Source organism: Astatotilapia calliptera, chromosome 20, assembly GCF_964374335.1.
Source record: "Astatotilapia calliptera chromosome 20, fAstCal68.1, whole genome shotgun sequence".
Lineage (NCBI taxonomy): Eukaryota > Metazoa > Chordata > Actinopteri > Cichliformes > Cichlidae > Astatotilapia > Astatotilapia calliptera.
Genome location: NC_137441.1, coordinates 30,702,423 through 30,714,451, shown reverse-complemented (window position 1 = coordinate 30,714,451; position 12,029 = coordinate 30,702,423). Strand labels below are relative to the sequence as shown.

Here is a 12,029-nt window from a genome sequence, read left to right as displayed (position 1 = left end):
CAAAAGTGCTCGGATCCTGTGATGCTGATTTCACTGCTACATGTAATATTAATGCTGTTTGCAAACAGGATCTGGGGTGTGTTCAAAAAGTTCATTGCTGAATTAATGTTTCCTTGTGAGTCTATCTTGACTGGCAGCGACGAGCACCTTCACCCCAGCAGCATAATTAATGTATATCCAGAGTTGTAAGTAGCATGTACGTACTGCTCCTTTAATTTCTGAGCCGATTTCCAGAAAGCAGCAACCTGTAACAGGCTCAGTGATCCTCCCCCTGATGGATTATTTAACAGGCGCTGAGTCCCATGTCGCCATCTGCTATAGGAAGAAAAACACAGCGGAATATTCCCTGGGGCGCATGATACGCGTTAGTTATTCAACAGCAAAAAAAGGTTAATAAACTAATTTGGGGGGGAAATATAGTTTAGACCGTCTGGTAACCCAGAACACAACTTGTGCAACAGGTGGATGCTACTGGAGACAGACAGCGGATAACCTACTGAGCTACAACGTCGGGCCAGACAAAGCCTAAGAAAGAGGTTCGTTTGTCAGTCGGGTATGAAGTTTTATTTCAGCATGTAAATATTGCACTGCCTGGAAAACAAAAACTTATGAACGATAAAGGGATCTTTCATTTGAACAGCGCTTTGGGAAGACCCATGGAGCGATAACCAAGCGTCTCTCCCACCAACACCCCACCCCAAAATTAACCCGGCTACTGACATGATCCACTCATTTATAAATACAACTCTGACCCTATCCGCACTATCTGCACGGTGATCGGGTCAACGGAGGCAACCAAAGGAAGGAAGGAGTCGCGCAATCTGCAGCAGTCATGGTGGTGGAGGGTGACAAGACCCTGCTGGCCGCAAGGCAGGGGGACATGCAGACTTTAAAAGTGCAATTAGCGGCAAATGCGCTGACCAGCGACGTCAAGGATGCGCTGGGAGCTTCGCCCGTCCACCACGCAGCCCGGGCGGGGAAGTTAGCCTGCCTGCGGTTTTTGGTGGAGGAGGCAGGGCTGCCGGGCGATTGTGTGGCAAATAACGGGGCAAGCGCGGCGCACGACGCAGCAGCAACAGGCAACCTGGCATGCCTACAGTGGCTACTGACCCAAGGTGGATGTCGGCCAGAGGTGAGTTACTACAGTTGTAGCTGGATCGGTCTAAAAGTGTAGCAGACAGTAGCCTAACTCTGCTTCATCCGACTTGGCTGTCATTTCTCATCTGTGGAGCCTACTCCAACCCCCATTTGAATCAGCTCTCCTCCTTAAAGCACATTATATCTATTTTAGTGCCTTAAACCTACACGTTTTTCCTAACATACACATTAAAATCCTTCTCCTTAGGAATAAAGTCTTTAAGCTTTTATTTTAACATAACTTTCTGTGGGGTTTGCGGGTTGTTTTGTGTCACTGTCAGGTATTTTGCTCCCAAGTCCATTTGGTGTGCTCTAAATGTCCTGATGATGTTGTTAATTCTCTTGTAATCTTTAAGGTTTTGACTATAAAAGCAGAAGGTTTAAAAACCCACTGGTCTTTTTCAAAAAGGGACCTTCCTCTTTCACAAGGCCCTGAAAGTTGTTTTCATATTGTTTTGGTAAGACAGTGAAATGCAACAAATTCAAACACTGTTGTAGGTATGAAAGAAATTACATTAAATACCAGAAGTAAAGTAAGTACACAGAAAAGTATACTTTTTTTAAAAAAAAATTTAATTTAAGGCTAAAAACCTGGTTTTCAGTGTTATGTCATGTTTCTATGGTAATAAAGTATGCAAAACTGGATTTGCAAATCCAATATCTCCTGTACAATAAAAACAGTGACTCACAAAAGGCACAAAAAGAAACACATAATGACAGTGTAGTTTGATATTATAATGAGGGGTGGTGTTTGGTGCTGTAAGGATTGTGGTTGAAGTTTCACATGATGAAATAAATCTTATTAACCTTTTCGACCTTTTATTGTTCCTATTTGTGCACAATGCGTTTTTTCACCTGGGAAGGAGTCATAGTAAATGCTCCAACACAATAACATAATCCATACCATAAGTATTCAGTGGGTTTCTTGTTTTATTAGGTAATACATTAAATCTCTCAGCTTTAATTTGTGGAGGTTTACATCAATACTCAAAGGCCTGTTTGAGGAATTTTCTATCCCTCTTAACACATTTCTTGGGCAGCTGTGTGTCTTTTTAGTGCTCATGCACATAAGAACTGGTGGCAACTAGTGAGTTGACATTTAGACTCAGGAGTTGTCTGCTGATATTAAGAGTAAAGTGTTGACAGTGTCACTAAAGAAACCACTGGACCCACGAAACGATGAGACTCAAAAAGCACAACTCTATCAAAGAGGTATCAAAGATGCCTTGCAAAAATAAAAATTAGACCTCTATTATTAAAAAAAAAATGAAAACAGAAAACTTGTGAGGATGTGCAAAATCCACTCGAGAATGATCTTAGGGCATATTTTCGCTTTATTTGAATCTCAGATGATTCTTAAATTGATTTGCCTTTTACTATTTAAATCCCAAAATATGGACACCTTGTAAAGGTTATTCTATGTTGATATAAGTCTTTTCAAATTGAAGCTGAACTTTGCCTTATGTATAATTTCTCATGAAATACAGATATCAAGATACAGTTTTACAGTTTAGCGTGGCCCCAATTTACAACACTTAAATGTATAAACACATAAAAGTTATTCTTGTATATATTTATTTGTAGTATACTGCATATTCCAGCATATTCCAGAAAGATACACAGATGTGCATCATTTGTGCCCTTAAAAGGAAATTCAGATTTAGAGTTTACCTATGTAACCAATATGATAATGAGGAGGAGGAGCTTTGCTTTGACTCACCCACATGGGTCTCATTTATCTTCACCTTCTTGAGCAGAGGTAAAAGTGAAACTGACAAAGTGACAAATTCATATTATGTTATTATGAGTACAACACAGTCCTACAACCCTGCAGTATTAAGTTATCCACGTGAAGAACAGTCATAAGCATTCCATCTTCAAGTGACAAAGAGTGCCCACAGATGAAGTGGTAACATGGCTGGTATGTAGTCAAAACTCTCAGTACATTTGAGTGCTTAATGCTTGCTTTCACCTTTGTTTTCTTTTTTTCTTGTTTGTGTTACGAAACTGTGATCATGAGTCTATTTGATGCTAACACCATTAGTCTGTAGCAGTGCACTACCTCAGACCTAAGCATCTGTGTTAGTAAGATGTTAACAGATGACATGTCTGTTCAAGGATCACACAAGTTTGGTCTTTTAGGTTTTCTGTGTTAGCTATTAGTCTGCCTCTTGTTAAAGCTAATTGTTTTATAGCACTGAGATAAATTCTGTGCTTTATATTCTTGCTACTGTGGTAAGTTATGAAGGTTTTTTTACTTATTTCAGAAAATAAAAATTGATTCCCCTTCCCGTAACAGTGAACAGGGTGATCGTGGCTCAAGAGCTGGCAGTTTGTCTTGTGATCGGAAGGTTGCCGGTTCGAGCCCCGGCTCTGACAGTCTTGGTCGTTGTGTCCTTGGGCAAGACACTTCACCAACCGCCTACTGGTGATGGCCAGAGGGGCCGATGGCGCCATATGGCAGCCTCGCTTCTGTCAGTCTGCCCCAGGGCAGCTATGGCAACAATTGTAGCTTGCCTCCACCAGTGTGTGAATGAATAGTGGCATTGTAAAGTGCTTTGAAGGTCTCGAAAAGTGCTATATAAATGCAATCCATTATTATTATTAACAGTACAATATACTTTGTAGCCAGTAAAAGTGGCTAGAAAAAAGTATGGGTATCAATTATTTTCTGGAGGTTATTGTTTTCTGGAAAAACAAGTAACCAGTTCAAATTAAATTAGTTATCAAATCATCATTTTATAATGCAAAGTCAGGCTGACAGTTGGTCACAGTTATTTTAAAAGGAGGGATTACAGGACTCCCTAGTTCAACATGTTCCTTATTTGTTTGCTTTACAGGCCAGGGACAGTTCTGGTGCCACTGTTCTTCATCTCGCATCCCGCTTCAGTCACCATGAGATCACCGATTGGCTGCTGAAGAATGGTGAGGTAGACCCTGGGACCCCCACCAATACAGGTGCCCTGCCTGTTCACTATGCTGCTGCCAAGGGAGACTTGCCCTCTCTCCGACTGTTATTGGGGCACAGCCCAAAGTAAGACCAACATGATATTGTCTCCACAATTTTATCTTTATCCTGCTGTTGATTGATAGTCATATATTTTGGTAACTTGTAGGATTTCAGTTGATGTTTTGAGCAGCAACTACAGATGCTCTTTATTTAGAACATAATCTCTAAAAGCAAGTCGGGTGCCACCACCTACATTTTAAAATGCTCAACAAAAATTCTATAATATTGTATTTCAATTGGGGGGGGGGGGCATATGAACTGCGATATGTATACAAATTGCAGTCCACTTTCTTAACTGCATATCCAATCAAATGTTTAAGAATATAAAACAGAAAATTAATGCATAGGGCTGTTGTTTCTGAAATATGTAACAGTAGATCAATTCCACAGATTCAGGTTTCAGACTCAGTAAGACCACTTAGAAAGTCTGACGCTGACAAATGAAGTACTGTGATTTACTAAGGTTAGCGCATCAACTCTTATTTCTTTTCCGAGGTTTAAAATGTTTAAGTCTGCTACAGAAATAGCCGAAAACACCAACTTTCACTCGTAGTCTGTAGAGTACAACTTGGCACTAGGGTGAAGTAAGTTGAACTTAAAGATTTAATTTGATACCTGATACTAAATGCTACCTATTACAATGTAAATGCTCATATATTGTTTTGAAAACAAAGGAAAAAAACTCTTGGTGGTTTAACTTTCCCAAAATACTGCACACTACTGCATCATTAATGCTGATTAAGTAATAATGCTGATATTGGTCTGTATAGCTGCATTTTAAGTATATATTGTATATTGTACATATTTAAAAAAAAATTGGTAAACTGTAAGAAAAAACGTGTTTTGATAATGAATTAATCATCAGGTTATTTACTTGATTAATCAATTAACAACACCAGTGCAAAAGTCCTAAATATTGGATTTCCTAATACCTGAAGTCTAAGAAAAACAGCAAATTTGTGAATATGTAACTAGCATTAACTTATATTAATATTTTAAATGTTGTTTTATTTAACAAGACAAGTCCTACTGAGGTAAGACATGGACAGCACCATTACAGGTTTTAAATGCAACACCAGCCTATAGAACAGTTAATTGACCAGTAATTGTAAGATATGTGTGCATATGTGCATGGGTGATTGCCTCCTAATGAATGTTACCCTAATCAATGCAGTGTCAGACCCATCTGTGCCAGAGATAATATTTGTTCATACTCATAACCACTGTATTAGTGCCATGATGAGGGAGTCATTGGTTGAGTTCTTTGCAGCAGCAAAACCAGATAAAATCTTTTATACATGTTGAGATATATATATATCTCAACCAAAGAACTCAACCAATGACTCCCTCACCTATATATATATATAGGTATTGCCCGTAGTGCTGCATTAACATTAACATCATGAGCGGGACACAGAAAGGAATTGACAAGAATACCAGAGGCGCAAAACACCAGCTACTGGTGGACAGAACAGTCAGCCGAGACTGCAAGACCAGACTGACCAACCTGTGCACTGCCTGGATTGATTACAAGAAGGCCTATGACTCAATGCCCCACAGCTGGATACTGGAATGCCTAGAATTGTACAAGATCAATGGGACCCTAAGAGCCTTCATCAGGAACTCAATGGGGATGTGGCGTACAACACTAGAGGCCAACTCCAAGCCCATAGCACAAGTCACCATCAAGTGCAGGATCTACCAAGGAGATGCTCTGTCCCCACTGCTGTTCTGCATAGGCCTGAACCCCCTCAGTGAGATCATTAACAAGACTGGCTACGGATACCGACTACGGAACGGAGCAGTTGTCAGCCACCTCCTGTGCATGGATGACATCAGGCTGTATGCCAAGAGTGAACGAGACATCAATTCACTGATCCACACTACCAGGCTATACAGCAATGACATTGGAATGTCGTTCGGACTGGAGAAGTGTAGTCGGATGGTAACAAAGAGAGGGAAGGTAGTCAGAACTGAGGGGATTGAACTACCAGAAGGCAACATTGCAGACATAGAGGACAGTTACAAGTACCTGGGGATCCCGCAGGCGAATGGGAACCATGAAGAGGCCGCTAGAAAAGCTGCAACCACCAAGTACCTGCAGAGGGTCAGGCAAGTCCTGAGGAGTCAGCTGAATGGTAAGAACAAGATCCGGGCCATCAACACGTACGCCCTGCCCGTGATCAGGTACCCTGCTGGGGTAATAGGCTGGCCAAAGGAGGAGATAGAAGCCACTGACATAAAGACAAGAAAGCTCCTTACCATGCATGGAGGGTTTCACCCCAAGTCCAGCACCCTGAGGCTGTACGCTAAGCGGAAGGAAGGGGGCCGGGGACTGGTGAGTGTCAGCACCACAGTCCAGGATGAGACAACGAACATCCAAGAATACATTGGGAAGATGGCCCCAACTGACCGAGTGCTCAGTGAATACCTCAGGCAGCAGAAACCCAAGAAAGAGGAGGGAGACGAGGAACCATCATGGAAGGACAGGCCCCTGCACGGTATGTACCACCGGCAGATAGAGGAGGTGGCTGATATCCAGAAATCCTACCAGTGGCTGGACAAAGCTGGACTGAAAGACAGCACAGAGGCACTAATCATGGCAGCACAAGAACAAGCTCTGAGCACAAGATCCATAGAGGCTGGGGTCTATCACACCAGGCAAGACCCCAGGTGCAGGCTGTGTAAAGATGCCCCAGAGACAATCCAGCACATAACAGCAGGGTGCAACATGCTACCAGGCAAGGCATACATGGAACGCCATAACCAAGTGGCCGGCATAGTGTACAGGAACATCTGTGCCGAGTATAACCTGGAAGGTTCCGAATGACAGCAATATCAGGAAGAAGGAACACGAGAAGCTGGAGAAATACCAAGGGCTCAGAGAAGAGCTCGAGAGGATGTGGAGGGTGAAGGTAACGGTGGTCCCCGTGGTAATCGGAGCACTAGGTGCGGTGACTCCCAAGCTAGGCGAGTGGCTCCAGCAGATCCCGGGAATAACATCGGAGATCTCTGTCCAGAAGAGCGCAGTCCTGGGAACAGCTAAGATACTGCGCAGGACCCTCAAGCTCCCAGGCCTCTGGTAGAGGACCCGAGCTTGAAGGATAAACCGCCCGCAGGGGCGTGCTGGGTGTTTTTTTTTTATAGATATATATATATAGATATATAGATATAGATATATAGTTTCTACCTCTTCTACTTTCTACCTCTTCTTCTTTTAAAGAAACCAGTCGTCATTTTACAATCAAAGTTTGCCTTAGCACTCATGTCAGATGCATTTAGCTAACACGTACGGCTGTTAGTTAACATGTCCCAGAGCCACATGCATGGATTAGGTGCTCAATCACGTGGCTGTTGTTTGGTTTGTTTATTGCTGTAGCCATCACTAGCTCTATTATTACTTGACATACTATAAAAGTTATAAAACAGAAAACATTAACTGCTCAGTGAAAGGATATTCTTTGTGCTTGTATCTGAACAACTATCAGTAAGAATTACATACTGCTACCATAAAGAAACAGAAATGAAATAATGGCTCAGTCTTTAACCCAAACTCTTTTCTAGAACTAGACTGACTTAAAATGACAAGCATGAGCCTTGTGCATTGACCCTTCAATATTGTGTGTTTGCACCCCAGATGGACGCATACCATCTGAAATTTTAATGAGTCTCATGGACATGTTAGCTTCCCGATAGCTGGGCTTCATTCACTCTTCTCCACCACCCCTCCCACTGTTGCTGTTTACCACCATCACCATGGTGACACACAGTAGCTCCAACTGGTGATAAGATAATGAGGAAAACAAATCCATCTGAAAAGACAAGCTGCTCTCTAAGCAGTAGCCTCGGGCATTGTTTAGATTGCAATTTTGCAGCCGAGAGATAAAATGGTCGTTTCGGGGTTTATTACAAGCTACAAATTTGTATTAATGAGTTTTAAGAGGCAAAAAATCACCAGGACTTTTTACTCTCACAGCATTGTTCATCAGTATAAACCAATGGGTTTAAGGTTTAGGAAAGAACTCCTTATACATCATCAAAAGAGTGAATATGTTTATACAAGACCTCATAGAGTATTTCCCCCTATACTTAGTAGTCTTGAGCTACACCTCATTTCTTGGTACTTTGCCTCCAAGGAGTTGCAAGCAATAGTCTTTGAGGCTTTCTGAGCAACCTTTATTTTTACTTTGGAGATTGGCTGCTTTTTTGTTTTGTAAGACACTTAACACTGAAAAATGAATCATTCAAGTATCAAAGCTGTACATAACTCAAGAGATGAACCATTTTTGTGTCTACACATAACAAACAACTTAGCAAAGGAGCAGTTTTTAATTGTATCTTTAAGCACTTTGTTAGTAGTTTCCTGTCACATTATTTGTTCCTATTTCTAGTTGAATCTATGAAAAATAACAAACGTAACACAGTTTGACAGGGATAAATTAGTATTTCTGCACCAGAAAGGCAATTCTCAAAGAGCTTTTAACTGAAAATGCAACAAGTCCTGAAAAAATTTGAGGAAACCAGACAAGTGAAAGACATAAGAAGAAGTGCCAGGCCTTAAAAACTACATACAACTGATGAACAGAAACTAAAAATCATATCCCTGATGAACAGGAAGTAGTTTAAGGAACTGACACAGGGACCTTCAGTTAATCCATCTACTGTCCACTAAACCCTCATCAGAAATGGTCTCTGTGGCTGCCAATAAGCTGTTCTTAAGGAAGGCAAACAGGGAGAAAAGGCTGAGGTATGGCATATTACACAAGAACTAGACTGCAAATTAGTGACAACACGTCTTATGAATCCAAATTTGGAATTTCTTTTTTAAAATCGTCATCATTATTTATGGAGGTCATTTGGTAGTTTCAGGGCCTAACGCCAGTTGCAAACTACAAAATACTGTTCATCAGTTGTCTGTAGTATCCCCCAAAAGACAAATTATCAGCAACCGACCGATGTGGATATGGTTTGATAAATAGTGTGTTTTTGGTTATTCATCCGTATAAATAAAACATTTAGCTTAAATCTTTAAAAAAAAATCAGCTTGATACGCATGAACTCATGAAAGCAAGAACACACCCCTTTGAATGGTAACAAACATCATTGTTTGGGTGCGCAATCAGACCGGGACGCATTAGTGTCTTTACTTCCAGGGTGTCTGTTGGGTTTCAAATACACATCTAAATTGGTAGTTCACCCCCACCCACGTCCCAGTAAACCAAAACGAAAACCCTCCTGGGCTGTGTCTCTGCTGATAGCCTCAGTACACAAAAGAGTGAATGAATGTAAGATGGTGAAGGAGGGAGTGAGCGTGAGAGGCTACAGACAGGTTATGCAATCTATTAGTGCAGCTTAAGATCTTTGGTCGTGCCACAGTTTCTTCATGCAGTCGAAAAGGTTGCACTTCTGCATTAAGATAATCCAGAAAAGTGGCCGCCTTAACCTCCTCTGGAAACATGCAGAAGGAACAAGCATCAAATATTTGATTACTTTCATCAAATCAGCTTGTTCATTTCTTGCTTTTCACAGATTTGTTGCGTAGCAGTTGCTGAAACAGGAGTGGTTATGACTGAAATGGTTAGCGAAATCCAGAATGTAAACCCATTTCTATTAACAAAGCATGTCCTCTCCCTCCAAGAAGTAACCTTGTGTTGGGTCGGGTGTCGCTCATGTCTCTGATCTGAGCATCAAGAGCACGGGAAAACCTCCCTGCTGAAAAACATAAGAAAAGACAGAACATTATAGCTAGTTTAAACATTTATTTAGACCATAGTACTTAATAAGATTATTGAACATTAAGTGTGTTTTCTAAAGATGTGTACGCTCTCTCATTTTTCTCTGAAAAACATATTTGTTATAGTCCAACAGGTGTAGCAGCTCAAAACTGGTGTTTATTCTGTCTCTGACTTGTTTATATATAATGTTGTTTGAATTCGTGATCAGATACACGGAAAGTAAAGGGTAAACAGGCCAGTGGAGTTTTTTAGTCAGCCTGTGGCTTAGCTGCACTTTTTTTTTTTTAAATCTTCTTAATAACGTCTTGGTACATGTTGAGTAGACCCACTTTCTGCTCTCTTTAATAAAAACAGGTTTAAACTGAGGGGCAGTAATGTAAACAGGCTGCATTTTTGTAGTGCTTTTCTAGTCTTAGTGACCGCTCAAAGTGCTTAAATTACAGCCCACACTCACTTTCTCATTCACAGATGATAAAAACAAATCAGGTACCCAGTGTCACGTCATCTCACAGACTGCAGTTGGAGATCAAACCTTCAGATTAGTGGGCAACTGAGCCACAGCTTTCTTTGTCAGACTTCTTTCTTTATCAAGTAGGTAGCACACCTGCCATCAGGATAACATCTGTGCAGTGTGTTTCTTAAAGTGAATCAATAAATACTTTCACAGATTTCAACATGAATAATGTTTGGTTACGAAGCCAAACAAAGTATATTTTATTCAGTTTTCATCATGCACAGTATCAGTTAGAGATGTAAGCCAGAAGTGTTGCTTATATGTAGAACCACATCAGACATCCCTGTATGTTCCCGCTGGTTTATATCGCTGTTTCAGTTATACCTTTGTGGCTGTGCTGTCAATTACTGTATATAGAAAAGGTGCAGATTAGAGCTAAGTATTGTGCCATCCGATTTCCATTGTGAAATATGTAAAAACATACAATTTCATACAAAGAACTCACAGGTTGGGAAGCTAAATAAATCATATGATATTTTTCATTATTCAGATGGGAAAAACCACTGAGCAGGTAACAAGCTTTTATCAAGCAAGAAGGCCATTAGTGTGACATCAATTACTTTACTAGTAATGAAGACAACCTTGGTCTTTGTTACCGTGTACATGAGTGGCTGACGAGGTAGCGTCCCTTGTGCCACTTGCTAGCTGTGTTGTCACACAAGGCTAAGCACTTTCTTAGCTCTTTGAAATCTACACCAGTTCTCCACTTCTTTGGTAGAGAGAATTCAAGCCTATTCACTTTGAAGAGTTGTGACAAAGGGAGACTGTGCTTTGTTAGCCTGGTAACCATCAAGATTTTCAGCTATGATTAATGATAAATAGAACTTTTCTTCTACACGGATGGCTGTGTGCAGATAAAATTGTTCCCACTTTTGTTACACTCATGAATAAATAATTTGACTGCCCATTTCCTGATGACAGGAATGCAGATTACTTCCCCTTCTTATTTTGAAATATTTAGTATGTACTTTTTCTGCTTGGAGCTTTTTTCTCAGTCACCCAATAGGCCCTCCTTTTTTTGATCTTCAAAGGTTAAGTTATTCCTTAGCATATACTCTTCCTGTCTCAGAATAGGACCTGACTGATTGTCATTCACATGTGGCGTTAAGTGAGGCAAATCCTTTTAAGGGAAAGCACGACAGGTTTGTGTTTGACTCTGCAGGAACCAACCATCCACTTAAGCTCTGCCTCTCAGTTTACTCAACTTCTGTTGCTCTCTGGCTACTCAGTTTGTCTTTTCTACTTGCACTGTTGGACGAGCACAAAGCAAGCCAGGTAAAGCCAGTGGAGTGATAATCCTCTTAAGAGACTCCTTGCTCATTTGTCAGAGTCCAAATAAAGCACTACCTTATAGGATTTAGTGGAGATATGTTTGTTCACTCTCTGACCTCCCATTGTGACTATAAAGATCTGGGACAAGAAGGGATACAAGCATCAGATGAGGTTTTGCATTGAAGGCGGAGCCAAGGGTAATAAAGGTGAGCAGGATCTGGCTGTGCATCACTGCTGTCTGTTCTCAAAATAGCTGCATGTTGATGCTGACAAGTGTATCTTTTCCTGTCCCAGCTAATTGTTAACTACAGCTTACACTTTCAGTTTTTTAGATTAATACCATTGCTTACATATGAAGATT

At 40.9% G+C, this 12,029-nt stretch overlaps 1 protein-coding gene across 2 annotated transcripts in view; it reads left to right on the top strand.

The window, feature by feature from the left end:
• The first annotated feature begins 278 nt into the window (after nucleotides 1–278).
• Nucleotides 279–12,029, top strand: part of espn (espin) — a 38,334-nt gene continuing 26,583 nt past the window's right edge. The window contains exons 1-3 of one of the 2 annotated variants that reach the window (XM_080295651.1): nucleotides 279–536; nucleotides 641–1,132; nucleotides 3,978–4,171. In XM_080295651.1, coding sequence (XP_080151777.1) covers nucleotides 833–1,132; nucleotides 3,978–4,171 — 494 coding nt within the window. In that variant the 5' untranslated portion in view covers nucleotides 279–536; nucleotides 641–832. Of the gene's footprint in view, nucleotides 1,133–3,977; nucleotides 4,172–12,029 lie in introns of both variants that reach the window. The other variant, XM_026153949.2, reaches the window with a different exon arrangement.